The sequence below is a fragment of the Acomys russatus genome, chromosome 27 (genome assembly GCF_903995435.1).
Source record: "Acomys russatus chromosome 27, mAcoRus1.1, whole genome shotgun sequence".
Lineage (NCBI taxonomy): Eukaryota > Metazoa > Chordata > Mammalia > Rodentia > Muridae > Acomys > Acomys russatus.
Window position 1 is genome coordinate 57789189 of NC_067163.1, and position 27785 is coordinate 57816973.

The 27785-nt window shown below is 52.8% G+C and overlaps 2 protein-coding genes across 3 annotated transcripts; one reads left to right on the forward strand and one right to left on the reverse strand.

Moving 5' to 3' along the window:
- Positions 1 to 4699: 4699 nt before the first annotated feature.
- On the reverse strand, positions 4700 to 20411 carry Tmem38a (transmembrane protein 38A). The gene is made up of 6 exons (XM_051169782.1): positions 20209 to 20411; positions 10857 to 11013; positions 10450 to 10634; positions 9238 to 9325; positions 6234 to 6351; positions 4700 to 5110 (listed from the first exon to the last, which is right to left on the reverse strand). The coding sequence occupies exons 1-6, from the start codon at positions 20330 to 20332 to the stop codon at positions 4883 to 4885; spliced, it is 900 nt and encodes a 299-aa protein (XP_051025739.1). The 5' UTR covers positions 20333 to 20411; the 3' UTR covers positions 4700 to 4882.
- An 855-nt stretch (positions 20412 to 21266) lies between these two features.
- Positions 21267 to 24852, forward strand: Smim7 (small integral membrane protein 7). Of its 2 annotated transcripts, XM_051169864.1 has the most exons (5): positions 21267 to 21377; positions 21466 to 21507; positions 22138 to 22190; positions 23010 to 23100; positions 24441 to 24851. In XM_051169864.1, the coding sequence occupies exons 1-5, from the start codon at positions 21352 to 21354 to the stop codon at positions 24454 to 24456; spliced, it is 228 nt and encodes a 75-aa protein (XP_051025821.1). In that variant the 5' UTR covers positions 21267 to 21351; the 3' UTR covers positions 24457 to 24851. The 2 variants fall into 2 exon arrangements, with proteins under 2 accessions (XP_051025821.1, XP_051025820.1); XM_051169863.1 differs by lacking the exon at positions 22138 to 22190 and having other exon boundaries at positions 21284 to 21377; positions 24441 to 24852.
- Positions 24853 to 27785: the final 2933 nt, after the last annotated feature.

Genomic DNA, 27785 nt, shown 5'->3' on the forward strand with positions numbered 1-27785 from the left:
TCTGGAAACTCCCCAACACCCCTCCCTGCCAAGAATAGCCCCCAAGACCAACGACGCCGGCAATAGCCAATAACATTTAGACAAGCACCCCTAGCGACCCCCAGAGCCAATCCTGACATAGGGCACATAGCCTCTCCTAACCTTTGCGGTTTTAGCCTTTAAAAGTCTGTAACAGTGACTCGGGGCGCCTCCCTCGCTCCCGAGTGAGTGCTGAGGCCCCCTGACGCGCATCAGCAATAAACCTTGTGCTTTTGCATCAACACTGTGGTCCTCGAGTGGTCTCTCGTGAGGACCCCCTACTACCTGAGTGGAATCTAGGGTCCAACAATACCATGTTCTGTCTTCATGTATACCTGCATCAGATCACATTATAGATGGTTGTGAGCCACCATGTGGTTCCCGGGAATTGAACTCAGGACCTTTGGAAGAACAGTGAAACAATCAGTGCTCTTAGCCTCTGAGCCATCTCTCCAGCCCCATTTAAAAACAATTTTTTAAAGAAAGAAAAATGGATCACTCTCCAGTTACTTACTTGCTAGGCAAAGCTTAGTAACCATAGGACATATTGTCTTTTAAAAAGATATCTGGAGCTGGGCCTGGTGGCGCACACCTTTAATCTCAGTACTCAGGAGGCAGAGGCAGGCAGATCTCTGTGAGTTCGAGGCCAGCCTGGTTTACAAAGCAAATCCAGGACAGCCAAGGCTACATAGAGAGACCTTGTCTTGGAAAAAAAAAAAAAAAAAAAAAAAAAAAAAAGACATCTGTATTTATTTACATTGTAAGTGCATTTTGCCTGCATGTGTCTATGCTCCATATACAGGCTGTAGCTGAGAAGGCCAGAAAAGGGCATCAGATCCTTCAAAACTTGAGTTATAAATGTTTCTCTCTCTCTCTCTCTCTCTCTCTCTCTCTCTCTCTCTCTCTCTCTCTCTTTCTCTCTCTCTCTCTCTCTCTCTCTCTCTCTCTCTCTCTCTCTCTCTCTCTCTCTCTCTCTCTCTCTCTCTCACACACACACACACACACACACACACACACACACACACACACACACAGCATCTAGTCTAGGAGTTGTCAACTCTTTTCTAGACAAGACAGATAATCTATATTGTCAACTGCTCAGAAAATTTAAACGTCTTAACCCTGCTGTCGTGACACAGAAGAGCAGCTACAGATGTGGTGCAAACAGCCAGGAGTTAAGCACCAATAAAACTTTACTTAAAGACAAACGTGAGAAGCCATGTTTGTTTGCTGCGCGAGGACAGAACCTGGGCTCCATACGTGCTGAGTATGCGCTGGGGTGGTGTCTGGTGGGTCAGCGCGCAGTGGCCTTAGATTAGAACATAGAACATAGGCCGTCCTGTGCTTGGCAGGCTGCACCCCAGGCCTGGGAGCCAAACTGGCTTTGTGCTTATGGAACCTTCCCGGTTCAGTATTTTCCTTTGCCCAGGAACTCAGGCGGTTCACAGCCGGTCCTGAGCAAAACCGGGACTCCCGCCGGGAGCCGCTACATCCAGTGTTTGACCTTCCCTTTGACCTCTGCTGGCTCCCACCAGCTCAATTAGGTGTCGGTTTCCCTCGCTAATTGAGCTGGGACTTTTCCCAGCCGCCTCCAGGCAGACGCCAGCGGAGAAATCCCTCTGTAGGCGCGGCTCCCGCCCACATGCTCGGCGGCGGTGGCTGGCTGGGGTCCTGGAACAGCAGGAGGAGCCAGCTGGCCGCGTGTGGGGTGTGGTGCTGGTGCTAAACCAAATCCTCTCGCACCCCTTGCTCGTCCTCCACCGCCACCCCTGCCCCCCAAAACCCCGCCCCAGACATGGTTTCTCTGGGTAGCCTTCTCTGTCCTGGAATCGCTCTGTAGACCAGGCTGGCCTTGAACTCGCAGATCCACAGGCCACTGGCTCCCCAGAGTGTTGGGATTAAGGGCGTGGTCTGGCTCCCTTGAGCATCTTTAAATAGAATCAGGAATGCCCACCTGTTGTCACAACCCTAGGAGGCCACAGCAGGAGGATTATAAATTGGAGCTACCATGAAACCCATTTTTTAAAAAATCAGATGATCTTGAAGGACATTCTGCGAAGTGAAATAGGACGGTGGGGGAAAATACTATAGCTCCTAGGGTCGCTAGAGCCGCCAAACGCAGAAAGGAGAAACAGGCCAGAGTCAGAGCGCCAGAGGTGCTAGCTACAAAAGCCGTGGAGGCTGGAGTGCGGCAACTGGACCCCAGTGAGCATGCGCAAAGCCCAGGGTTGCGTTGCCACACTTTAAAAGGAAGAGAGTTCTGGACATCAGTGTGCTTAGTCGCTTAGTGAGTGGCTGGCTCTCCAGCCAGGGCTACACAGTGAGGCCTGTAGTCCCAGCACTCGGGAGGGAGACTGGGGTGGGGGTGGAGAATATCTGAGTTTGAAGCCAGCCTGGTTTACAGAGAAACCCTGTCTCAAAAGCCACACACACACACATATGTGGCTGGACATGGTAATACACGCCTTTAATCCCAACACTCAGGAGGGAGAAGTAATCAAATCTCTGTGAGTCCAAAGGCTATCCTGGTCTACGTAGTGAGTTCCAGGACAGCCAGGGCTACATAGCAAGACTCTGTCTCTAACCAAAGACACCGACAACAAAAATCAAATTAGGGCCTTGCAGACGCCAGACAACTGCTCCACCCCAAGCCACTCCTCTGTGCCTCACTGGGGGACTCTAGGCTGTCACTGTACCCTGGGGGCCAGCCCTCAAGCCTCTCACTGGGGAACTCTAGGCTCATATTATTCTCCAGTGCCATTAAACTGAAATTGTAATTTATTCTTATTTATATGCATTAGTGTTTTGCCTGCCTCACACATGTATGCCTGTGTGAAGGTGTCAGATCTTGGAGTTACAGACAGTTGTGAGCTGCCATGTGGATGCTAGGAGTTGAACCCAGATCCTCTGGAAGAGCAGGCAGTGCTCGTAACCACTGAGCCATCTCTCCAGCCCCTAAACAGAACTTTTTAACGGCATAAAGAACCCCGTTCTCAATATCAGACAGTCGAAGTGACCAAGCTTGACTTCTGCTAAAATTAACCTGACCTTAAGATCCGGCTGTTGATGTTCTGGCACCTGTCTGTGGACACCATAGCAGCCTGTCCTGGCGACGGTCCCTGACCACAGGCGAGCCAATAGCTATCATGCCTCCTTCCCAAAAATAGGCTTTTTATTTCCATGCGGTCTGTTGGGTCGGAATCTGAGATTCCCCATTCCTTGGGCTGTAATCCTCCCAGCTGCTCGGGAGCAGAGCCCAGGCCAGAGCCCACAGAGATTTTAGGCTGGTTTTGCAATCCTGACCAGTCTTCTGCCAAGGGCTTGTGGACTCGCCTCCTGCCTCTGCATTTTAGCTATTATGAAAAGTGGGAATGAACATGGGGTTGCCATGATCACCAGGTCTCCTTTTTGGGTGGAAGTGTTAAACTGCAATGCTAGTTCCCTCCCACCCCTCCCCTCCCCTCCCCTTCACACACCTCCCCTCCCCTCCCTGTTCCTTCCTCTGTTCATTCCCTTCCCTTTTTTCTTTTCTTTTCTTTTCTTTTTAGTCTCATTGTGGTACCTCAGGCTGGCTTGGAACTGCTGACAGGCGTGACCCTTGCCACTGTCTCGGAGAAGTCAGATATGCTTGACCCTGCATTGCTGGCGTCAGACCCACCTCTCCTCTCCCTGGGGGCCCAGAGCATCTCTAAGACCAGACCTCACCACACCCCTACATTTGAGACTGAATAAAGCCAAAGACCTTGATTCTTTCTGACTGGATTTATTGGCTGATCACTCACACTGAGCTTTGATTGACACCAAGAGGGTGAAATCCAGGGAGCTTCTGGCTTCAGGACCTACCCTACTGCCGGGGCCATGCTGTGAGAAGGGCGACACTGGGTACCCCAGCCTGAGACCAACAGTGCCCACACTCACCTCTCATTTGTCCTGGTGACTTTGGCTACCATGACCTTTGCCCTGTACAAGGCCGGCTCCTCCCCAGGCGTAGCACAACATTGTGTGGGGAGCAGCTGTGGGTCTCTATGTTGAATGAACCATGCTGACCAGCTTGAAGGGCACCTGATGCACCCAGGGCATCGTTGTGAGCGCTCGACCCTTCGATCTTGGACCCTCTGCACACTTCTTTTGCCTGTGCGCAGCTGGGAACTCAAGCTCCCCCTCCTGTTAGCAACCCTGAACGTGTCTGCTCAGCCCAGGAACAGTGAGACCCTCTGAGTCCAAACACAACGGCCTAACATACAAAGCTGTCTGCCACAGTCCTTCATGCCGGCTCCCAGCTCCCTCCATAGCATGCTGTTGAGGACACTGACATTACCAAGAACCTCTGTACACAGGAGGACAGGGCTCCGCTCTACAGAGAGGAAACAGGAGGCTCAGAGAGGGGAGGCAGTTTACCCAAAGACGCCCAGCTGGAGTCACAGGATTCTAGGGAGGTCCTGAGCAGGAAAGGATGTGAGAACCCTGGCACTCACCCATCTCTTGATGGGAACCCGGGTAACTGAGTCTCCACAGGGCTTTAAATTCTTTTGGTTACAAGATACAATTTGTCAGAGAAAGAAAACCAAGACTCTACCAGCCAGGGCTTCTGGCTGCAGGTGCTGTCAGAATTGTGTGCTCCCGAAGGTTGTGGCATTCTGAGGGGTCTGGCAAAGACCAGGGCTTCCACCCCCGTCCCCAACTCCTCCACCCTCAGAGCTCAGCAGCAGCAGCAGCCCTGGGAGAAGCTGATGGCTCCACACTGCAGATGGTGAAGTCGAGGCTGGTAGAGGGGGACTCTGAGCCCTGAATGCCCCAAGTTCTGAGGCATTTTCCCTGAGTCCACACCCTGCTCCACAGCCCCCCTGGACCCCTGGGGCCACCCCTAATCCGCCTTCTTGGTCTTTTTCTTCCTGGAGCCTTCACTCAGGTCTTCCTTGGCCTTGGCAGGCACGCCCAAGTGCTGGGAGCCTAGCCCACCACCGCCGCCATGAGCTCCATGGTTGTCATGGTGATGGTCGCCTCCCCAAGTTGCCCCAAACAGCACTGGGCAAATGTAGCCCTCCAGGACATCAAATGGAGAGCTGTGGGAGTGTGTGGCCGTCAGGAACACCTGAAGGGGAGCCCAAGAAACACATCGGTGGGAGAGAGAAAACAGGAGCAGTGTGGGGGAGGGATGGGGATGGGCCAGGCCCAGCCCTCTGACTTCCTACAACCCAAGCACATGAACCCAATACTGGACCCTGGTGGAGTCCTGACGTCTAGTGTCCATGCCTGGATAGTCCAGGGATACTGCGACCAGTGGTCACCCACACCAACAGGCCCTCCTAACACCTGGACTTTGGCGTTACATGTTGTTGAGACTGGGTACCATGTAGCCCAGGCTAGCTTCCTACTCAGTTTGGACATTGAAGGTGTCAATCATATGAAGCTGGGGAGAGGTGCCTGACTGTACCCCACCCCTACTGCCACCGTACCCCACTCCTGTTACCTTTATACTCTACCCTTGCTGCCTTGGACTTCACACTGCAGAATTCTGAGCAATAAATTCATTCTCTTTCTCCCTTCTCCCCTTCTGCCTCGCTCCCTCCTTGTTTTTGCTTGTTTGCTTGCTGGCTTTTTGTTTCAACAGTATCTAATGTAGCCCAGGCTGGCCTCAGACTTGCTGTTTAGCTGAGGATGATCCTGAACTCCTGACCCTGGGCCTACTTCCCTGCCACAGGGCCCAGGGTTTTTGAGACTGAATGTCACTATGCAACCCTGGCTGGCCTGAAACTCACTACATAGCCCAGGCTGGCCTCATGGATCCTCCTGCCTCAGCCTTCACAGCAGAGCTCATCCCCTTCCAGGGCTGTGGTCCTCTCCTGGGGATGGACCACAGAAAGTGGGTGCCTTCTATGCTTTGGGGAGCTAGGGGCAACATTCTCCAGCTCTGTGGAAAGACAGGGAAAGTCCAAGACTCTTTTCTAGGTGGTTTGATGGTTTCACTAGAACCCTACCTGGCCACACTCGGTGGCAGCTAGCGTCTAGATTAGCATCTAGTCTCCCAAATGGGGCCCTCGGCACCCCCAGCCTGTGCCTGGGAAGCAGGTTCTTTCCATCACTATCCCCATCCCCCGCTCCTTGGCCCTTATCTCCCAAGGAATTTCTCCTGTCTATCTTATGTACCCCGGGAGTGTCTGGGTTCCCCAACCCCGTCCCAGGGCAAAGAAGGTCACGGGCAGAGGGTGGCTTACCTTACAGGACACCATGAACATGGTGAACACGAAGATGAGGCTGGCCTTGGACACAGGGAGCCAGCGGGTCTGCTGCAGGGTAAACAGGACGGCTCCATAGAGACTGGCCTTGGTGGGGCTGTGGGTGGAACACATAAGTCATGGGGTGCTCAGCCTCACTCAGAACTTCATTTAAAGCTCGCCAGAGGCGCCGCTGACCTATCTCTCCAGGCTGGCAACTGCTGCCTGCTTGCCTGGGAGCACTCACGTTTAGGTTGGGCTGAGAAGTCCACAGTCTGAGCTCACGCGTGAGAACAGAGCTGGGAGGATCTCAGGCCATGGAGAACCTGAGGTGGACGTTACTCTTATGGGAAGAACTCCTTCCTGGCTGTGATGTGGATGAGAACATTTCCTGTTCTGGTCCCCAGTTGTTGATGGTGTTTGCGGAGGTTGAGGAACTGTGTTGCTGAGGTGGGCTTAGGGCCTTGCTCTGCCTCTGTTTCTTACTTATGGCTCAAGATGTGAGCCCTGAGCTCCCTGCCCCTGGCACCACACCTGCCGCTTGCTGTGACAGACTCAGCCCTCTGCAAGCCCAAAGGAAGGGCTCGGTCAACAACAGCTAAGACACCAGCAGATGGCAGGTGTGCTGCTACACCTGGCTTCTCCCAAATGTGGATTCCATGGGAACCAATGCCGGTTCCTGGGCCCAGCACCTTTCTCTTTCTTCTAAAGTTTTATTTATTCATTGAATTTTATGTATGGAGGTATTTTGTCTGCATGCGTGTCTGTAAACCACAGGCATGCAATGACTGTGGAAGCTGCAGATAGTTGTGAGCCACCATGTGGGTGCAGGGAGCTGAACCCAGATCTTCTGGAAGAGCAGACGGTGCTCTTAATCGCGGAGCCATCTTTCCAGCAGCTCCTGTTCTCCAGCGTCTCTTGACCAGGGCAAGGAGATGCCCAGCCTGTGTGGGTGATGGAGCCTGATAATGCGGAATCTTTCCATCTTTGTGTTTGTTTATTTTGCTTTTTTTTTTTTTTTTTGAGACAGGGTTTTTTTTTTTTTTTTTTTTTTTGGTTTTTTGAGTCAGGGTTTCTCTGTGTAGCCTTGACTGTCCTGGACTCACTTTGTAGTCCAGGCTGGCCTTGAACTCACAGCGATCCACCTGCCTCTGCCTCCCAAGTGCTGGGATTAAAGGCGTGCACCACCATGCCCGGCTTTTTTTTGCTTTTTTTTTCAAGACAGGATTTCTCTGTGTAGCCTTGGCTGTCCTGGACTCATTTTGTAGGCCAGGCTGGCCTCGAACTTACAGTGATCCACCTGCCTCTGCCTCCCAGGGCTGGGATCAAAAGAGTGCCCTACTTTGCCTGAACTGGTGATGGTGAGTCTTGTCAATTTGACAGGACCTACAAATCAACCTGGAGACAAATCTCGGGCATATGTGTGTGTGTGTGTGGGTATCTAGATTAGGTCCTATTAAATGTGGATGGTGCTGGGGCACCTTCTGGGACTGAGTCAGAAGGAGAAGCCAGCTATGCCACACCCCCCTCTGCTGGCTGTGTGATATGAACTGCTGCCCTACCATGAGGGACTACACCCCTGAATTGGGAGCCCAAGTAAGCCTCTTCTCCCTAAATTCCTCCTGTCACTCAGCTATGGTGTCACAGCGACAGGAAAAGCCACCAATGTGTCGCTAAGGCCTTGAACCACCAGGTGCGAGAGTGTCGGTAGCTGCTGTCAGCTCACATGGTAATGTGGTGGCTGTGGGTTTGGGCGCAGTGGGCTACACCGCTCAGCCTCTGCAGATGCAGGAAGCTAAGCTCACCGCGCAGAGGGCTAAGGAGGCATGTGAGGCTGAGGCTCACGAAAACCCAGGACAGTGAGTGAACGTGCCCAGGGGAGAGGTGACTCCTGCACGATGCCCCCCAACTTTCTTTCTTTTTTCTTTTCTTTTTTGTTTTTGTTTTTTTCAAGACAAGGTCTCTCTGTGTGGCCTTGGCTGTCCTGGATTCGCTTTGTAGACCAGGCTGGCCTTGAACTCACAGAACTCCACCTGCCTCTGCCTCTGGACTGCTGGAATTATGGGACTATGCCACGACACCCGCTTTGCCCTCCAACTTTCTTAGATGCCCTCCCCAGTACTAAAGAAATGGCAGCTGAGGATAATGGCTTCAAGGTTAAAGTCCTTTGTCAGAGCCAGTGTGCAGTGAGCTTGGGTGTGTGAGGGACTCAGGGTCTGGCTGAGAGACCCTGCCATGAAGAGTATGGAGCAGGCCAGCTGTGGGGGGCACACGCCTTTAACCCCGCACTCGGGAGGCAGAGGCAGGCGGAGAAACCCTGTCTCGAAAAACCAAAAAATAAAATAAAATAAAAATATGGAGGAGAAGAAATTGAGGATGACCCCTCATAAACCACAGGTACATGTGCATACACATATCCACCACACAGACAGACAGGAAAATAAAGAAAAAAAAAAAAAAAAAAAAAAAAAAAACCAAAAAAACAAAAAAACAAAGGAATAGATGAAAGAGAAAAAAGGATATATCAGCCTCAGTGCAGTAGCCCTACACAGGTCATGAATGTTGTTGTGTGGTCCTGCCCGCCATGTCGCACCCCACCCTCGGCCCCCTGCCCATAGTCTCCCTCCTGCCCATGGCGGCCCTGACCATGGTGCCCCTGCCCATGGCGTCCCCCGCCCATGGCCCTCCTGCCCATGGCGCCCCCACCCATGGTGCACCCCCTGCCCATAGCGCCCCCCCACCCATGGTGCACCCCCTGCGCATAGCCCCTCCTGCTCCATTTACTCGCTTTCCACTTACACCCTGCACCCTGGCCTTGTGCTTTTCTAACCTGACAACTGGCTGTGACACTAGCCTCTGGGTGGAGGGTCTTTAATAGCCAGAAAACTCCTACCCACTTCTCACAACCCCAGTGGAATATCACCTCCTTGCAGAAAGTCGGCCTGTGCCCACCCTAGTGGCGTCTCCAGGCAAGGAGGGCCGGCGGCCAGCAGGGGGCACTCACAAGGACATGTGCAGGATCTCGTTGGTTTCTGGCTTCCAGACTCCTCGGAGCAGCTGCTCCAGGTTGGACAGGAGGGCGACGCCGGAGCCTGCAGGGTAGGGCATTGCTGAGTAGGCAGCCACCCCACAACCTCCTTTTTTTTAGCCTCAATTCCCAAGGAAACAAAGAACCCTCTCTTCCTGAGGAGACTCTGAGCCTGGGATGACTGTCCACCAGGGACAGGGAAACTGAGGCTGCAAGCAACGCCTTCGCCAGTATCCCAGGGCACATTAGGGCAAAGCCAGCAAGGTGATCAATGTGTCCCTCCCCCTACACGGGTCTGCCTTGAGCCTCGCTGCGTTGCCCAGGCTGGCGTAGGCCTCCTAATCCTCCCTGGGTCAGTGTCTCGACTGCTGAGACAGGAACTGTCGCCCGCTCAGCCAACTGATGAGATTTTTATTTTATTTATTGAAAAAAATGTAATAACTCTTTTCATAGTTTTACTATTTATTTGGCTAATTTGTTTATTTTGTGTATGGGGTAGGGGGTGTTAGCATGCCGCAGCGCGAATGCAGAGGTCAGAGGGCAACTTGTGGCATGAGTGCTCTCCTTCTATCCTGTAGGATCCAAGGCTAGAACTCAGCCATCCTGCCAGTCCCTACAGGATCTTTTTAAAAATTACATTTAGCTAGGTATGGTGGCACACACTTTTAATCCCAGCACTCAAGAGGCAGAAGCAGGGGAATCTCTGTGAGTTCTAGGCCAGTTTGGTCTATACAATGAGCTCCAAGCCAAGCCAGGGCTACATAGAGAGACTCTGTCTGGAAAAGAAATAATGTTATATTTTATTTATACTTTTTGTGGTGGTGCAGAGTGTGTCCATGTGCACAGCATGACACACGTGTGTGGAGATCAGAGGACAACTTGCAAACATTGGAGCTTGCCTCCCACCATGTGGGCTCTGGAGGTCAAACTCGGGTTACTGTGGTTACCCATGGAGCCATCTTGCTACCATGGTTGTTGTTGTTGTTGTTATTATTATTATTATTTTAACTTTATTGGTACTGTGTATGGTGTGCATGTGCCATGCTACATATGTGGTGGTCACGGAACAACTTGTGGGAGTCAGGTCTCTCCTGTGTGGGTCACAGGGATCAAGCTTAAGTAACCAGGCGTTGGCTGCCACCACCCCACTGTGGTGACTTTTATTCTCCCTGTCACAATTTTGTTTACCTTTGACCCACCCGGTGGCGATCATGATGAACCAGCCATGGTGGTAGTGGTGGTGCGCGTGATGGATGCCCACGGCAATCTTTCGGACCCTCACCACTTCCTTCATAGCCACAAAGATGAGTTTCACCGGCAGGAAGCAGACACACTTGTAGAAGAGGTCCAAGGGGCAGAAGAAAATCAGGTACCTTTGAGGACAGAAGGCCTAGGGTCAGCGGGCAGGGCAGCCCACCGGGAGTTGAGCATACAACAGATGCCCATAACGGAGGGCAGTGAGGATGGCGGCGCCATGCAGATTGTGACCGATGCTTCCTGCTCCATCAATCGCCCTCCGCCCTGGTGCTGGGGATCCCCGCCCCCACCCCCTGCATCCCATCCCAGGCTACGCTTTCTGTCCTCCAGGAGCTCACCACACTGCGGAGGCCAGCAGGATGCTGGAGCTGTTGCTGAAGTAGTCTATGACGGGCTCCCCGAGAAGCAGGTCCGCTAGGATGTAACTCCCGAAACAGTGCAACATGGCACACAGCCAGGACGCCACCGGATGGCGCCGGGACAGCTCCACAGCTCCTGCGAGGCACATGAGCTCTGCTGGTCACCGGTACCCCGAGGCTCGCCACACCGGCTTCCAGGGGCTCGCCACGCCGGCTTGCCCGCTTCCGTTTTAACCCTAGAAGCCAGCCTACCTGCATGCTAAGTGAGCGCTCTATCACCAAGCACAGACCCGTCTGTAACCCACTGAGGATGCCATCTTAGGTCTCAGACAGGGTAAGGCAAATGCCATGCGGGGCCACTGAGCTGGTAAAGGCCCTTGCCACCAAGCTTGGTGAGCCGAGTTCCACCCCAGGACCCACGTGGTGAAATGAGAGACCTGACTCCTGCAGGTTATATTACGACATGGCTTTCATACTACACTGCGCTTGAGCGTGCATGTGCGCGCACACACACGCATACACACATGCACACACGCACGCACATGCACACACACGAGCAATAAAAGTAGCCCAGCGTGGTGGCGTACGCCTTTAATCCCAGTGCTCAGGAGGCAGAGGCAGGCAGATCTGTGAGTTCAAAGTCAGCCTGGTCTACAGAGTTCCAGGACAGCCAGGGCCACAGAGAGAAACTGTGTCTCAAGTAAACAAAGGAATAAGTAAATAAAATAAAATAAAAATAATATCTGTAAGCCAGGTGTGGTGGTGCACACCTCTAACCCCAGCACTCGGGAGGCTGAGGCAGGTGGATCACTGTGAGTTCAAGACCAGCCTGGCTTACCAAGCAAGTCCAGGACAGCCAAGGCTAAACAGAGAAACCCTGTCTCAAGCCCTTCCTCCTCCCCGCCAAAAAAGAGTTGGGTGTAGGTTGCAGTAATTAGGTCTGGGGTACCAAGGCTAGTCTGCTGGACTTTGGACCTGGGAGAGCGTGATTATAAAAGACAAAAAGGACACGGCTGGGTGGAGAGCTAGTAGCTCAGTGGGTAGCACTTGCTTAGTGTGCTGGAAGCCCTGGCTGCCGCCCGGGCACCCCTAACCCTGATGTGGTAGCTGTTGGCCTGTGATCCCAGCACACAGGAGGTAAATCTATAGAATCAAAAGCTCAAGGTCATCCCTCCCAACGGGGGGCATTCTAGGCAAGCCTGGGATACATTACAAAAACCAAACTAAACAACAAAAAAGGAGCCTGGCGAAGGGGGCCTCTGAAACGGGGGCGGATCTCCTGCAACCTGCACTGAAGGAGAGATAAACCTGTTTTTGTTATGATCCCAAGTGTGGGATCAGAATGGTCTTGTGAGAGAACAGGTGAGGTTAATTCACTAGAAGACAAACCACTTCGTGTGGGAGCTTAATTGTTGCCAGCTGAAAAGATCCCATGAACAGACTCTGGGAGGAGATATATAAATGAGCCCAGAACTGGAGGCGGGGCCTTTGGAGACTTGGGATAGTTTTGGCTGTTCATTGCTCCACTTCGAGATGCTCCTAGAGAGAACTGCTCGAGGGAAGACTTCGGGGCTCTGGCTCCTGCTGAGGTTCTGAGTTCTGGTTGCTCCAGGTTCCAGCAGAAGAAATCCTGCTGATTATGGCAGGAGAATTGTTCCTCGGAACTGATATCCTTACAGTTTTGTTATTGTGTTCTTTAATCCTCTTTTCCTATTGTTTAGGTTAGTCAGGTTATAAGTGATGTACTCCCAGTTAATAAGTTCATAATAAAATATATTTGTTAAGAAAATTAAGCCTACACTGCACCTTTCCCATGACTGTCTAAGGCGCTGGCATTTCCCACAAGGCTCCACAGAGGCACACAGGGACTCCCCCTTCTAAAACTTACAGGTTTCAAACCTGAGCCAAACCAACCTTTACTTCTCTTCAGTGCTGTGGGTAAAACCCAGGGCTCCCACAGAGCCACATCTTCACCCCACAAAGCTCTTTTCTCTTCATCAGCACAAAGATCTGCATATTGTTACTGCAGTCTGTGTAAACTGACTGACAACCACAGCCATCGAGATGGCTCTGTGTAGACTGACTGACAACCACAGCCATCGAGACGGCTCTCTGTAGACTGACTGACAACCACAGCCATCGAGACGGCTCTGTGTAGACTGACTGACAACCACAGCCATCGAGATGGCTCTGTGTAGACTGACTGACAACCACAGCCATCGAGATGGCTCTGTGTAGACTGACTGACAACCACAGCCATCGAGATGGCTCTGTGTAGACTGACTGACAACCACAGCCATCGAGACGGCTCTGTGTAGACTGACTGACAACCACAGCCATCGAGACGGCTCTGTGTAGACTGACTGACAACCACAGCCAGCGAGATGGCTCTATGTAGACTGACTGACAACCACAGCCATGGAGATGGCTCTGTGTAGACTGACTGACAACCACAGCCATCGAGATGGCTCTGTGTAGACTGACTGACAACCACAGCCAGCGAGATGGCTCTGTGTAGACTGACTGTCTCCAAGCTTGATGACCTGAGTTCGATCCCCAAAACCCACAATGTAGAGAACCAATTTCCCCAGTTATCAGACCTACACTCAGCTCCTGTGGCATATGCTCTACACACACACACACACCATATACCCACACACAAATACACCACATACACACACACACACACATCACATACACACACACCAATTAAATAATTTCAAACCAGACAAACGTACACAGGCAGGAGTGAGTCGACTCCTGCACATTGGTCTTTGGGCCATGTGTACAACAAGTGTGTGTGCACACACATACACACACACATAAATGTAATCTGAAACTTGAATAACATGAACAAAAGAACAGCCAGGCTTGTCGAGTGTCCTGGAATGTACTTGGGATACAAAGGGAGAAGGGAGGGGGCAGGGAGGAAGGCGAGAGGAGAGAAGGGAAGGGGGGGAGGAACAGGCCCCCCCATTTCTATTTAAGGCACACTTCCTCTGAGAATTAATCCCCTGAGCAGCTGGACTCCACAGCCCGAGGCTGCCGAAGCACTCCTGCTCCACAGAAAAACACTTGAATGTGCTTCTAAAGATAGCCGCCAGGGGCACCTTACTGCAGGGGCACCTTTCTTATGCCCTTTGGGGCCATCCTAGAGACAGAGCTGAAGTGGAAGGGCTGAGATTTCAGAGTCCGACGCTGTGACAAACAGGTTCCAGGCTTTGTTTCATCAGCACCTCCTCTATATAAAGTCCTATGTCCTCTGCTGGCTCTGCCACTCAGGCCTATGTGGCCCTGAGCAAGTGTCTACCACCAGTGAGCCCCAGATTCTCAGAGGTCAGAAGGCAGAGGGATGGCTTTATGACTCCCCAGGTATAATGGTTCAACTCCTTAACTTTATTTTAATTAATTAATTTATTTATTTATTTATTTTTGTTTTTTCGAGACAGGGTTTCTCTGTGTAGCCTTGGCCATCCTGGACTCACTTTGTAGACCAGGCTGGCCTCGAACTCACAGCGATCCGCCTGCCTCTGCCTCCCGAGTGCTGGGATTAGAGGCGTGCGCCACCACGCCTGGCTCCTTAACTTTATTTTTAAAAGGCTTGCTTATGTGTGTATGAATGTTTGTCTGTAAATCACCATGTGAGTGCAGTACCTGCGGAGGCCTGAAGAGGGTGTCAGATACCCCGGAACTGGATGGTTGTCAGGGAATCACCGACCCTTTGCAAAAGCAGCCAGTACTCCTAACTGCTAAGCCATTGCCATTGCCCCAGCCCTATTTATTGTATTTATTTATTTGGACGCAGTGGCTCACGCTAATCCAGGCTAGCCTTTGATTTGCCATCCTTCCGCCTCGACCTCTCTGCTGCTGAGAGGACAGGCAGTCTCTGTGAATCGGGAGAGGCCCAGTCTCCCTGGCTCTACTGGGTAAAGGTTGCCTACCGAGACAAAAAGAAATTGCTTGGCCCTTGGCCCCAGATATATTCTGGGGCCTAGAATAAGATTGAAATATGTGGGGCTGAAATTTCGCACATCAGTTTGAAATCCACTCACTGTGGGCTAGAGGAGTAGCCAGCTTAGTGCTCTGCCCCAGTGAGGGGCTGGGGGCGTGGCTCAGGGGTGGAGCCCCTGCCTAGAATCCCCCAGTGAGGGGCTGGGGGTGTGGCCTGGTTTAAGATCCTTGCTCAGAATTCCCCAAGGTCTCCTTTTGGTACTGAAGATTACTGGTCAGGGAGGTAGGAAAAGAGAAACTGTCCTCCTTTTTCTTCTTTCTTTCTTTCTTTTTTTGTTTTTCGAGACAGGGTTTCTCTGTGTAGCCCCGGCTGTCCTGGACTTGCTTTGTAGACCAGGCTGGCCTTGAACTCACAGTGATCCACCTGCCTCTGCCTCCCGAGTGCTGGGATTAAAGGCGTGTGCCACCACCGCCCAGCGTTTCTTTCTTTCTTTCTTTCCTTCTTTTCTTTTCTTTCTTTCTTTTTCTTTTTTTTTTGTACTATACCTTGTACAGACTTCATGTAACATATCTCAGGAGCTACAACTTAAGTTCCAAAGCTTTGTACTTTTCAACTTAATTTTGTTGTAAACCTAAAATTGTCCTAAAAAAGAGCTTGTCTATTAATTGGTGCTGTAGCTCGGGGAACGCGCCTGAAGCCCTGAGTTCCATTTCCAGCACAATGGAAGCAGGCGTGGTGGCATGGGTCTGGAATCACAGCACTCAGGACTTGAGAGAATCATGAGTTTGGGGCTAGCCTGGACCAGTAGTGTGACGCTATTAAAAAAAAAAAGAAGTCTGTTACTTTGGGCATGTCTGTAGTCCCTGCATTTGGGAGATAGAGGAAGGAAAATCAGAAAGCTAGGGTCATCTTTAGCTACAGAGCAAGTTTTAGTCCAGCCTGGGCTACATAAAACCAGTTTAGTTAAAACAAACAAATAAGCAAACAAACTAAAAACCTGGTGTGATGGTGCACACTTTTAATCCCAACACTTGGGAAGCAGATCTCCGTGAGTTTGAGGCCAGCCTGGTCTATAAAGTGAGTCCAGGACAGGCAAGGCTACACAGAGAAACCCTGTCTCGAAAAAACAAAAACCAAAAACGCCCCCCAAAAATCTAGGGGATGGAGAGATGGCTCAGCAGTTAAGAGCACTGTCTGCCCTTCCAGAGGTCCTGAGTTCAATTCCTCGCAACCACATAGTGGCTCACAGCCATCTATAATGAGATCTGGTGCCCTCTTCTGGCCTGCAGGTGTACATGCAGATAGAGCAATCATATACATAAAATAAGTAAATTTTAAAAATCTTAAAAAAAAAAAAAACCCAAGCAACTGAAGATTGGTGCCAAGGGTGTAGCACAGAGCCTTGGGTGCCATCCATGCACAGCGAGGGTGGGGTGGTGGTGGGGGGGGTGGGGGGGGCAGGCTGGTGGTGGTAGTAGTGTGGGGGTGGTAGTGGTGGGAGGGGGTGGTGGAGGTGTGAGGAACAACAGGGACACACCTGTCATCCCAGCACCGGGTTGTGTTGGATTTTGATGTCACCCTAGGCTACATAGTGAGACCAGCCTGTGCCACACAAGACTGAAGACTTCGCTAAGGAATCCAGGACTTTCCAACTTCCTTTACCTGCCCCTTGCATCACATGCCACTTCTTCCACCCTTGTCTGTGAACAGAGCTTGGGGTCTTAGGAAGGGAGAGACGCCAGAGAGCCCTGACTTTAACACAGAGAGCCCCGACTTTAACACAGAGAGCCCTGACTTTAACAAGCAGCTCCTTGCTAGTTTAGCTCTCCTTCCTAGAAACTGCCGCCTCAGGTGGGTTCCAATTAGGCTTTCCTGGCAGTTCTGGTTTGGCCCAGCACCTGCATTTCTAAGTAGCTTCCAAACACTGGAGCTTTCTTGCAAAAGAATTCTCTGGAAAACCTGACCCAGAAAACACCTGTATCCCAGGAACATGGTTCTCTAGAGCAGTGCTTCTCAGCCTTCCTAATGTTGTGACCCTTTATTTATTTTTATTTTATTATTTATTTATTCATTTGGTTTCTTTGAGACAGGGTTGCTCTGTGTAGCAATGGCTGTCCTGGACTTGCTTTGTAGACCAGGCTGGCCTCGAACTCACAGTGATCCGCCTGCCTCTGCCTCCCGAGTGCTGGGATTAATGGCATGCGCCACCGTGTCCCGCTGCTGTGAACCTTGCCTACAGTTCCTCATGTTGCGCTGACCCCATCCACAGAACTGCTACTTCCCAATTGTAACTTTACCCCTGATATGAATCTGATCCGCAGGACCCAGAGGGGTCGCCACCCACAGGATGGGAGCCACCGTTCTAGAGCCTTCCAAATGAATGGAACCCCTTTTTACAGAGGACTTAGTACCCAGCAGAGGGCAACCAGCTCCTTTTGTCCATCAGCCCATGTCACAGGCAGGCAGGGGAAATGCACGGAGGCCACGGGACCCGTGTGATGGTTTGAGTCAGGACAGGCGGGCTCACTTCCACCCGACACCCTCATCTGTCCCTTTGTTTCCTGTGTATGTGTGTGTATTGAGCAGGAGTGTTGGAATGGCATGCAGGAGCGGGGGTGGGGGCTTGGTGTATACAGAAGCTTGTACACCCGCGTGTGTGCACATGGAGCCATCTTGTCCTGAGGATCCCGTCTCTGCCTCCTGAATACTTCACCATCCTTTTTTATTTTATTGTCGTGGGGGTGGGGAGAGGTTGACACAGAATCTCTCTGTGTAGCCTTGGCTGTCCTGGAACTCACCCTGTAGACCAGGATGGCCTTGAACTTATAGAGATCTGCCTGCCCCATCCCCTGAATGCTGGAATTAAAGGTGTGTGCCACTGTGCCTGACTAGAGGTTTGATATGTAGCCCAGGCTAGCCTACACGAAAGCTCTTTGGCTCAGTCATTTGTTTGCCAAAATTAAAGATGTACGTTGCCTGGCAGCTTACCAGCCACCTCAATTTCCTAAAGGAAGTGTGAGGTGAGTAGTTCTTAACCCATGATTCTGGCTGTCCCAGGCACCTGGGTATGAGTCTCATGGGACTTGTGGGCTCAGGGTAGATTTATTTAATTGACCCCTCTACTGTCTATTCCCCAAAGTTTGAAGGAATCATGTCAGGCAGGTATCATGCAGAAAACCCCAGGGAAATGGGCTTGAAATGCAAGCATGGAGATCTTCTGATTCAATTGGTCTGGCTAGTTGAGCAGTGGTGGCGCACACCTTTAATCCCAGCATTTGGGAGGCAGAGGCAGGCAGATCGCTGTGAGTTCAAGGCCAGCCTACTACAAAATGAGTCCCGGACAGCCAAGACTACACAGAGAAACCCTGTCTCAAAAAACCACCCAACCAACCAAACAAATTGGTCTATGTTTGTTTGATTGGTTTTGGGGACTGGGGATGGAATCCAAGGCCTCCTGTATGCTCAACAAAACTGTACCAACAAATCGTGCCCCTCCCTGGGGAATTCTAGGCTGTCACTCTAAAGCTGAGCCATGCCCTTAGGCCACATTGGGGGATGTTAGGTAGGAGCTCTAACCACATTGCTGTCTCTTAAATTTTTTTTATTTTGCCAGGTGAGGTGGCACACGCCTGTAATCCCAGCACTCAGGGAGGCAGAGGCAGGTGGATCTCTATGAATTTGAGGCCAGCCTGGTCTACACAATGAGTCCAGGACAGCCAAGACGACACAGAGAAAAGCCTGTGTCCTGTGTCCTCCACATGTGTGTCCTGGCGCATTCACCCCTATATAATAATGAAAAGAGTTGAAAATAAAAATGCTGAATTCCCCTGTTTTCAGCAAATTTCTGTACGAAGCCCATTCCAGGGGTTCCCACCTCCTTATGGTGGGTCTTGTGGGTGTGATGGGTTCCATGGAAGCCACCAAGAATTCTTCCCCCGACAGGAAACCCAGTTTCTCCAAACAAAAGCACAAACGAGAACTTCACCTTGCAAAGCCTTGTTGCTTGTGCACAGGGGAAGAAAAACACAACACAGGTGCCTGACAAGGCATGCCAATTCGGTTTGCATAAGAGCATGTATTTATGCTTGTAAGGACATGTGTCCCAAGAAAGCTCTGGGAAGGAGTCCGTTAACAGAAACACCCTTTAAAAGTGTGATTTCTTTCCCTTCCCCCCATTTTTAAGTAAACATAGGTCATTTGTATCACTTCAAAAAGAACTAATTTACTTTTCCACCCAGGTAAGGGTCCTAACTTCCTGCAAGGAAATTCTCCTGTCCTTCAAACTGGTTCAGCAGAATAACGAAACCTACAGGAGACGAACAGGACACATTTGCTTACGCTGAACTTGTACAAAAATAGAACACTCCAGGGAGGCATTTATTTATTTATTATTTTTGAGGTACTCTGTAGTCAAACCGGCCAAGAACTCACCCTGGCTAGCCTGGAATTAGCTTGCTATCCTCCGGCCTCTACGTCCTGCGTTCTGGGCTTATAGGTGTGAGCTACATTTATCCTCATTAAAGCAGAAGGTTTGGAGGATGGGATGGGTAGCAGCAAGATGGCTCCGCCGCCGCCAAGGAGCTTGTCAAGGAATCTGACCACCAGAGTTCAATCAGGAGACCCACATAATGAACGTAGAGACTCCTGTAAACCGTTCTCTGACCTCCACAACACACAAATAAATAAAATTAATCAACCTTTTTTTTTTTAAATCAAAGAAGTGGGGGTCTATCCTCCCGTGACTCCTGAGAGCAGGCCGACCTGAAGTTGCCCTGTCCTGGAACCGCTTTGGCTTCCTAAGCGGGAAGGATCCCAGGCCAGAGCTGGCCCAGCCCGCAAGCGGGAGGGAAGGCGAGAAGAGGCTGCCAACGATGCAGTGCACGGGGGCATGGGTGTCACTTTCCCTCGAACCTGATCGCAGCCCCCAGAATGGCCAGTCCTTATATAGTCACTCGGCAGTCAGTCCAAGGGCGTGAAGGGAGGTCACCGGAGCTGACGCGCAGGACATCTGACCCTCACCCAGGCAGGGCCGACCCTTGCTTGCAACCTTCGCCACCACCGATGCCCCTTGCCCAAGATCAAGTTCAGAAGCCTTGCTCTAACCCGACTTCTGGTCTTTTCCCCGGCCCCCAACCCCAATCACGCAGCACCTGTCCTCCCCATAGTAACCAAATGTGCCCCTCTTCTTATCTCCTACCCCATCTACAGCCCCCTTTCCCCAGGGCTCCCTTCTCCACTTGCGCGCGCGCGTGGGCACACAACACGATCTCAGCCTTTGCCGCCTCCCCCATCCAGCCCACGGATCTATCCTGCCTCCTCGCCTCCATCATCAAGGCGCGGGCAGCCTCGCTCTTTGACCCCCTAGAGCCCCTGACTCACCTGGCTCATACTTCAGGTAGATGATGGAGACGATGAAGTAGCTGAGGTCGAAGACAGGGAAGAGTGGAACCCGCGAGAAGCTGAGAGCTAGCTCGCCCAGGCTCAGCGCGGATAACAGGTCCATGGCGACAGCGGGTGCCTCTCGGGCCCCTGGCCCCGTGCGCCCCGCGGCCGGGCGACTGCGTCTCAGCCACTGAGCCCGCCCTGCTGCCAGGCACCGCCCCCGGCCCGGCCCCCCGGGAGAGGAGGGGCGATGGGGACCGCCCAGCCCCACATAGCGCAGGACGCCGAGTCCCCAGGACGCTGCCAAGAAGAGTCCGTCTTCAGCATCCAGCGCACCCAAGCGGGACTCCCGTCCTTGTGCAGTTGCTTAGTTAGGATCCTGACCCTTCTCCGAGACTCGCTTAATCAGGGCCCATATTTTCCCAAATATCCCAATCAATCAGGATCCGCGCCCTGGGCAGACCTCAGCTAAGAACTTCACGTTTCATTCGTGAGGAGCCCGGCCCTCAGAGGGGATGTGCACATCAGAAGCCCGCCTCCCACAAGGGGCCTTCAACCCAGCCTTCATGTCCTATTTGGTGTTGTCTCTCCCAGAGGCTCCACAAGCCAGAACTCTGCTCTTCTGTGAACGCCAGCCCAGACCCTAGTGTCCCAGGGTTCACTGAGTTAGGACCTTCCCCTTTCGGGCGCTGTGGACCTTAGCCCAGGCCTCATGTTGTGAAAGGTCTGTCCGATCCATTGGGCCACACGAGTCGGAACTGGGAGGCCCGTGAGGGTACAAGCCAGGCAGGGGGATACCCGGAGCCGGGATCGCAGCCCTCCGTGGGGATCCAACAAGGGTTCTTTTGGAGCTCAGTCCTCTGCCGCGTCCGCTCTCCGTCCCCGGGGCGGGTCAGGGGTCAAGGGCGCGATTTCTGCAGATGCCGAACCTGCAGCCCAGCCAAGGCCAAAGCCAAAACACAGCAGGACCCTCTCAGCTCGCCACACTGCGCAGGCGCCTCCCCAAGCCCCGCCCCGTAGGTGACATCACGCCACACCCTCCGAAACCAGCCAATGCTGATTCGGGATTGTAGGCTCGTGTTCCTCCGCCCCTCCTCAAGGCTTCCGCTTCCTGTCCTGGTGGCTGCGTCCGCTGTAAGGATGATCGGAGACATCCTGCTGTTCGGGTAATAAGAGTGCAGGGTGTCAGAGGCGGGAGAGTGACAGCCAGACGGGGCGGGGGGAACCTTAGTGACCGTACCTGTCCCTCCGCAGGACGCTGCTGATGAACGCAGGGGCTGTGCTCAACTTTAAACTGTGAGTAGGCCGCGCTGAGCGGTGCCTCTCGGGTAGCCAGGCCCCGCCCACGCCGGGCCATGCTGGCCCCGCCCCGCGCATGGCCCCGCCCCTCGAGTCCCCACTGTAGTCACGCCTCCGCGCTGCTTTCCCAGGCCTTGGCAGTTCTGCCTCATCCCTGGAACTTTAAATCTGTATTCTCTGGGCCCGGGGGTGGGGTTGGGGTGTGGTGGAGGGCGGTGGCTGAGCGGGTAGAGGCGCTTGCCGCCAAGCCTGACTGACTGACTACCTAAGTTCGATTCCCGGAGCCTGGATGGTAGAAGACTAGAACCAACTCCTGTGGGTTGTTGTCCGTTTGACTGCCACACAAGCCATTTCACTCACAAATTGATAACGTAGAACAGCAGCAAAAAATCCGCAGCCCCTGTTCCCCGGGGTATCCTGCTTGCGTCTCCAGAGAGCCTCAGGCTCATCCGTCAGGGATGTCCTTTTCTGGCCTTTGGAGCCACTCTGCCCTGTCAGTGGCTGCACACCCAGCTGTGATGGAGGCGGAGCTGAAGTTCATGGCCTTCCCAGCTGGGAGTCAGGGTTAGGAGACCCAGTGGTGTTTATGTCCCACCGAAAGTGGATGCTATCTACTGTTCTTTATAGGAAAAAGAAGGACACACAAGGCTTTGGGGAGGAATCGAGGGAACCCAGCACAGGTGAGCATGCCTTCCTGGCTTTTACACTTGCACAGTCCAATTCCAGGACGCCTGTTCTCTCTCGCCAACCTGTGCTTTTCCGTCTTTTTCATTTTTATTGTTGGGATGTGATATTGTGGAGCCATGGCTAGCCTTGAATGCCTGCTCCCCTGCCTCTGCCTCCTAGATGTTGGCATGACAGGAGTGCACCACCATGCCCTGCTCATCACCTTTACTGAGTGCCCACCATAGTGCCAGCCTCTAGGCTGTCTGCGCTGACAGGGTGTGGGGGGAACGTGGTCCTGCGAGCTGGCCTTGGCGGTGCACACGTTTGATCCCAACACTCCGGAGGCAGAACTCTCTGAATTCGAGGCCAGCCTGGTCTACAAAGTGAGTCCAGGACAGCCAAGGCTACACAGAGAGATGCTGTCTTGGGGGGAAAAGTGGTCCTGTGGTGTGGAACTCAGCACAGGGTGACTCAGAGGGTGTTGGAGGGTGAGGGTGAGGGATAGGGAGAGAGAAATGTGTCCAGATGGTGGTGCTGCTGGAAGCTGGCTTGGGTTGGTGGATGTGGCAGAGGTCCACTAGTGCTGTCATGCTAGAGCATTGATGGGAGGTTGAGCCTGCCGCGTGGAGGCAGTTCTGAGCCAGTCTCAGCCCCATAGTGAAACTCAGTCTCAAAAACCAATTTACAGAGGTTGCTGAGATGGTCTGTCTAACAAGCAAAGGCAGGTACCACCAAGCCTGGTAACTAGGCCCATGTCCCAGGACGGAGTCTTAATAGGCCAGGCTTGCGTCATGGGTGACAGCCTCAGGAGCCATGCTTTTCTGGTTTTGCAGGAGACAACATCCGGGAGTTCTTACTGAGCCTGCGGTACTTCCGGATCTTCATCGCCCTGTGGAATGTGTTCATGATGCTCTGCATGATAGTGTGAGTCCCGCCTTCGGAGCCCTGCCCTTTTCGCTGTTTGTTTACGTATGGGTGGGGGCGTGGCCAGAGGATGGTTTGTGGGATTAGCAGCTCTTCTCATCACGAGGGTCCTGGGAGTCAGACTCAGGTTACCAGGCTCAGCAGCAAGTACCCGCTGGGCCATCTTGCCAGCCCCTACTTGACTCTCAAGGGTACCCCTGCTTCCAAAATAAGAACTCTGGAGGTGAGGACGCCGGGTCCCTGCCAGGCTGATTGCAGCCTGGGTTGCAGTGTGCTCTGCACTTGTACTGCTGAGTTAAGCTGTACTGCGCGGTGGCTCCCGAGTCCAGCAGGCTCCTGGTGCCTGCCCCCAAAGCGTTGGTAGAAGCCAGGAGGTACGATTTACAACTTGGCTTCTGTTTTATGGCCACTCTCTTTGATTTTATTTTACTTTTTGAGACAAGAGTCTGACTGTGTAGGCCAGGCCACCCTCAGACTTGGGGGGTCCCAGGACACAAGTGAGTCCGACCACTGAGATGGTTTTCACATGTAGCGTGAGGTATGGATCTGAGGTCATACCTGCCAGGTGAGCAGGGGCAGCATGCCTCCTGGGATTAAAGGCATGTGCCTCAGTGTCCAGCCAACAGGTTTTTTGTTTTTTTGTAGTATATATTATTATTTTATGTGTGTGCACCGGGTGCACTTGTATTGCGGAGGGCAGAGGGAAGCTTGCGGGAGTTGGTTCTCGCCTTCTACCATGTCCATCTTGTGGATCAAACTTAGGCCATCATGCTTGGCACCTTTATTCCCTGAGTCATCTCTCCTGCCCAGCGGTTAGGGTTTTGTTTTTTGTTTTTTAAAGATTTGTTTATTTATTATGTATATAGTGCACATCAGATCACATTATAGATGGTTGTGAGCCACCATGTGGGTGCTGGGAATTAAACTCAGGACCTCTGGAAGAGCAGTCAGTGCTCTTAACCTCTGAGCCATCTCTCCAGCCCCCTGGTTTTTGGTTTTTTGAGACAGGGTTTCTCTGTGTAGCCTTGGCTGTCCTGGGCTCGATTTGTAGACCAGGCTGGCCTCAAACTCACAGAAGTCTGCCTGCCTCTGCCTCCCGAGTGCTGGGATTACAGGAGTGAGCCACCATGCCCAGCTCCGCCAACAGTTATGATTAAGCTCAGAAAGTGCAGAAACAAGTCTAGGTGATAATGATTCTATCTGAATAGTGCCTTGCTGGGTTGCCCAGGCTGGCCATAAGCTGGGGTAGCTGCTGCGCATCACCACTCTCAGCTGTGTGCCGGGGATTTCCCAGCAGCCACTTCCTGTCCTCATGGGCATCTCCCCTCTGACTTTTCCAGACTGTTCGGTTCTTGAGCCCTCCGTTGAACACAAGCGCTCACTGCTGGATGTCAAGGCTCCGGTCCTTTTTCTCATGACTTCAAGAATGCCTCTTACTGGAAAACCAGGGACCTTCCCAGAAGGCCCGAGCTCACATGCGTGGGAGTGTCCACCTTCCAGCCATCTGACCCTTATCAGCCATGGTTCCGCCTGTGCTCCGGGGCCTCAGGAAGTCTGTAAGACCGTGACAAGCTCAGGCTCCCTTAGGAGAAAGACACACCTAGATCATTCTTTCGTCCTGGCATCCCAGCCTCTCCAGAATCCTGTCCCGGGCTGTTTCTTGGTTGGCTTGCTAGTGATTATTTTGGTTTGATTTGTACAGATGATGTTTCATTTTTCTCTTAAGCAAGGATCTCTCTGTGTCACCTTGGCTGTCCTGAACTCACTTTGTAGACCAAGCTGGCCTCGAACTCACTGATTTGCCTGCCTCTGCCTCCCGAGTGCTGGGATTACAGGCGTGCACCACTACGCCTGGCCTTGTATGGATTGTTGCTAATCGATGTGGTCAGGCACCAGGATGCAGGGCTGACTGTGACAGCTGAATAGCCTCCCTTCCACTCTGAGGGGCCAGCAGCCTCCGTTTATACAGGAAGATGTTAGCCACATACTCGGCTTCAGTGGAAGACTCGCTGCTGGTAACAGGTTATCAGACACCTTGCTGTGCTTTCAAGCTGTTTGTTAATAAAGTGACTTTGGGCCATCCTTTATCATTGCTTGGTGACCGTGACTTCATTGCTTGTGATGTTGGCAGAGTAGTCTGAAGGCTTGCGTTTCCAGGCCTCTGAAGGAGGCAAGCTCACGCTTGAGATGCTTGAGGTTCAGAGGCGGCCACGCCCTTGGTGCTGAGGTGAGGGGCCCTAATAGGCAATTGAAAATAGCAGCTGGTTTGCTATGGGGTTTTCATTTTGCTTTGTTTTGATTCTTTGTTTTTTTAAAACCTTGTTCTATTTTATATATTTGGGTATCATGTCGGCATGCATGTCTGGACTATGTGCATTCAGGGCTTGCAGAGACCAGAAGGCCTCGGATCTGCAACTGGATTGCAAACAGTTGTGAGCTGCCGTGGATAATGGGTCTTTGGTATTGACCACCACTCTTAGCCTGTCTTTATGACTTTTTGTAGACAGGGTTGCAAATAGCTCAGGCTGGCTCAATCTCAACATGTGGTTGAGGATGACCTTGAACTCCTGACCCACTGAGTGCTGAGACCAAACCTAGCTATAATAGTATTTTACCCCAGGCTGTTCCAGGGACTGTGGTAATGTGGATGTCACTGAACCAGATTAAGTCAAAGTTGGGGGCTGCGTATCCTTCCCACCCTCAGCCTGCCCACTCTCCATAATCCTTCTCACCCCCAGCCTGCCCACTCTCCATCATCCTTCCCACCCCCAGCCTGCCCACTCTCCATCATCCTTCCCACCCTCAGCCTGCCCACTCTCCATCATCCTTCCCACCCCCAGCCTGCCCACTCTCCGTCATCCTTCCCACCCCCAGCCTGCCCACTCTCCGTCATCCTTCCCACCCCCAGCCTGCCCACTCTCCATCATCCTTCCCACCCCCAGCCTGCCCACTCTCCATCATCCTTCCCACCCCCAGCCTGCCCACTCTCCATCATCCTTCCCACCCCCAGCCTGCCCACTCTCCATCATCCTTCCCACCCCCAGCCTGCCCACTCTCCATCATCCTTCCCACCCCCAGCCTGCCCACTCTCCATCATCCTTCCCACCCCCAGCCTGCCCACTCTCCATCATCCTTCCCATCCCCAGCCTGCCCACTCTCCATCATCCTTCCCACCCCCAGCCTGCCCACTCTCCGTCATCCTTCCCACCCCCAGCCTGCCCACTCTCCGTCATCCTTCCCACCCCCAGCCTGCCCACTCTCCGTCATCCTTCCCACCCCCAGCCTGCCCACTCTCCGTCATCCTTCCCACCCCCAGCCTGCCCACTCTCCGTCATCCTTCCCACCCCCAGCCTGCCCACTCTCCGTCATCCTTCCCACCCCCAGCCTGCCCACTCTCCGTCATCCTTCCCACCCCCAGCCTGCCCACTCTCCGTCATCCTTCCCACCCCCAGCCTGCCCACTCTCCGTCATCCTTCCCACCCCAGCCTGCCCACTCTCCGTCATCCTTCCCACCCCCAGCCTGCCCACTCTCCGTCATCCTTCCCACCCCCAGCCTGCCCACTCTCCGTCATCCTTCCCACCCCCAGCCTGCCCACTCTCCGTCATCCTTCCCACCCCCAGCCTGCCCACTCTCCGTCATCCTTCCCACCCCCAGCCTGCCCACTCTCCATCAGAAAGGAGACATACGACACTGTTGGCTGATCCCCAGTGTTGGACAGTCAGGACGCCTTTCTGCCTTCCTCAGCTCAGGACTGTATTTTCAGGGAAACAAGGCGTCTAGAAGGAATCGCGCATTGAAAACAGAATGCTGAGCTGGGGGTGATGGCATACACCTTTAATCCCAGCATTGGGGAGGCAGAGGCAGGTGGATCACCGTGAGTTCCAGGCCAATCTGGTCTACAAAGTGAGTCCAGGACAGTCAAGGCTACCAAGAGAAACCCTGTCTTGAAAAACAAAACAAAACAAAAAGAAGGAAAGAAAGAAAGAAAACAGAATGCTGTCATGGGGTTTGCATTCAGTTGTAGTATTTCCCTCCAGAGAGCTGGTATCTCACTCTTAAGTTCTGGTGAGTGTTTCTGGACTACTATGCATGTGGAAAGTGGAAACAGATGAATGTAATGAATCTGGATTTTGGTTTGGTTTGGTTTGGTTCTGGGCCAGGGCCTCTCTTAATGTCACTTAGCTATATTCCCAGCCCCATAGATGTGTCTATTTAGAAAGTTATTCAGAAACTTGTAGCTGGAGATGTGGCTGTAATTTCCCAGTAAGGGCTGGGGGTGTGGCTCAGAGGTGGAGCCCCTGCCTAGAATCCCGCAGTGAGGGCTGGGGTCGTGGTTTAGGGGTGGAGCTCCTGCCTAGAATCCCCCAGTGAGGGCTGGGGGCGTGGCTCAGAGGTGGAGCCCCTGCCTAGAATCTCCCAGTGAGGGGGTGGGGGCGTGGCTCGGGTGGAGCCCCTGCCTAGAATCCCCCAGTGAGGGCTGGGGGCATGGCTCAGAGGTGGAGCCCCTGCCTAGAATCTCCTAGTGAGGGCTGGGGGCGTGGCTTAAGGCTGGAGCCCCTGTAGTAAGCGGCTGGGGGCGTGGCTCAGGCATGGAACCCTTGCCTAGAATCCCCCAGTGAGGGGCTGGGGCTGTGGCTTAGGGGTGGAGTCCCTGTGAGACCTTTGGAGATGCGTCTCAAGTCCA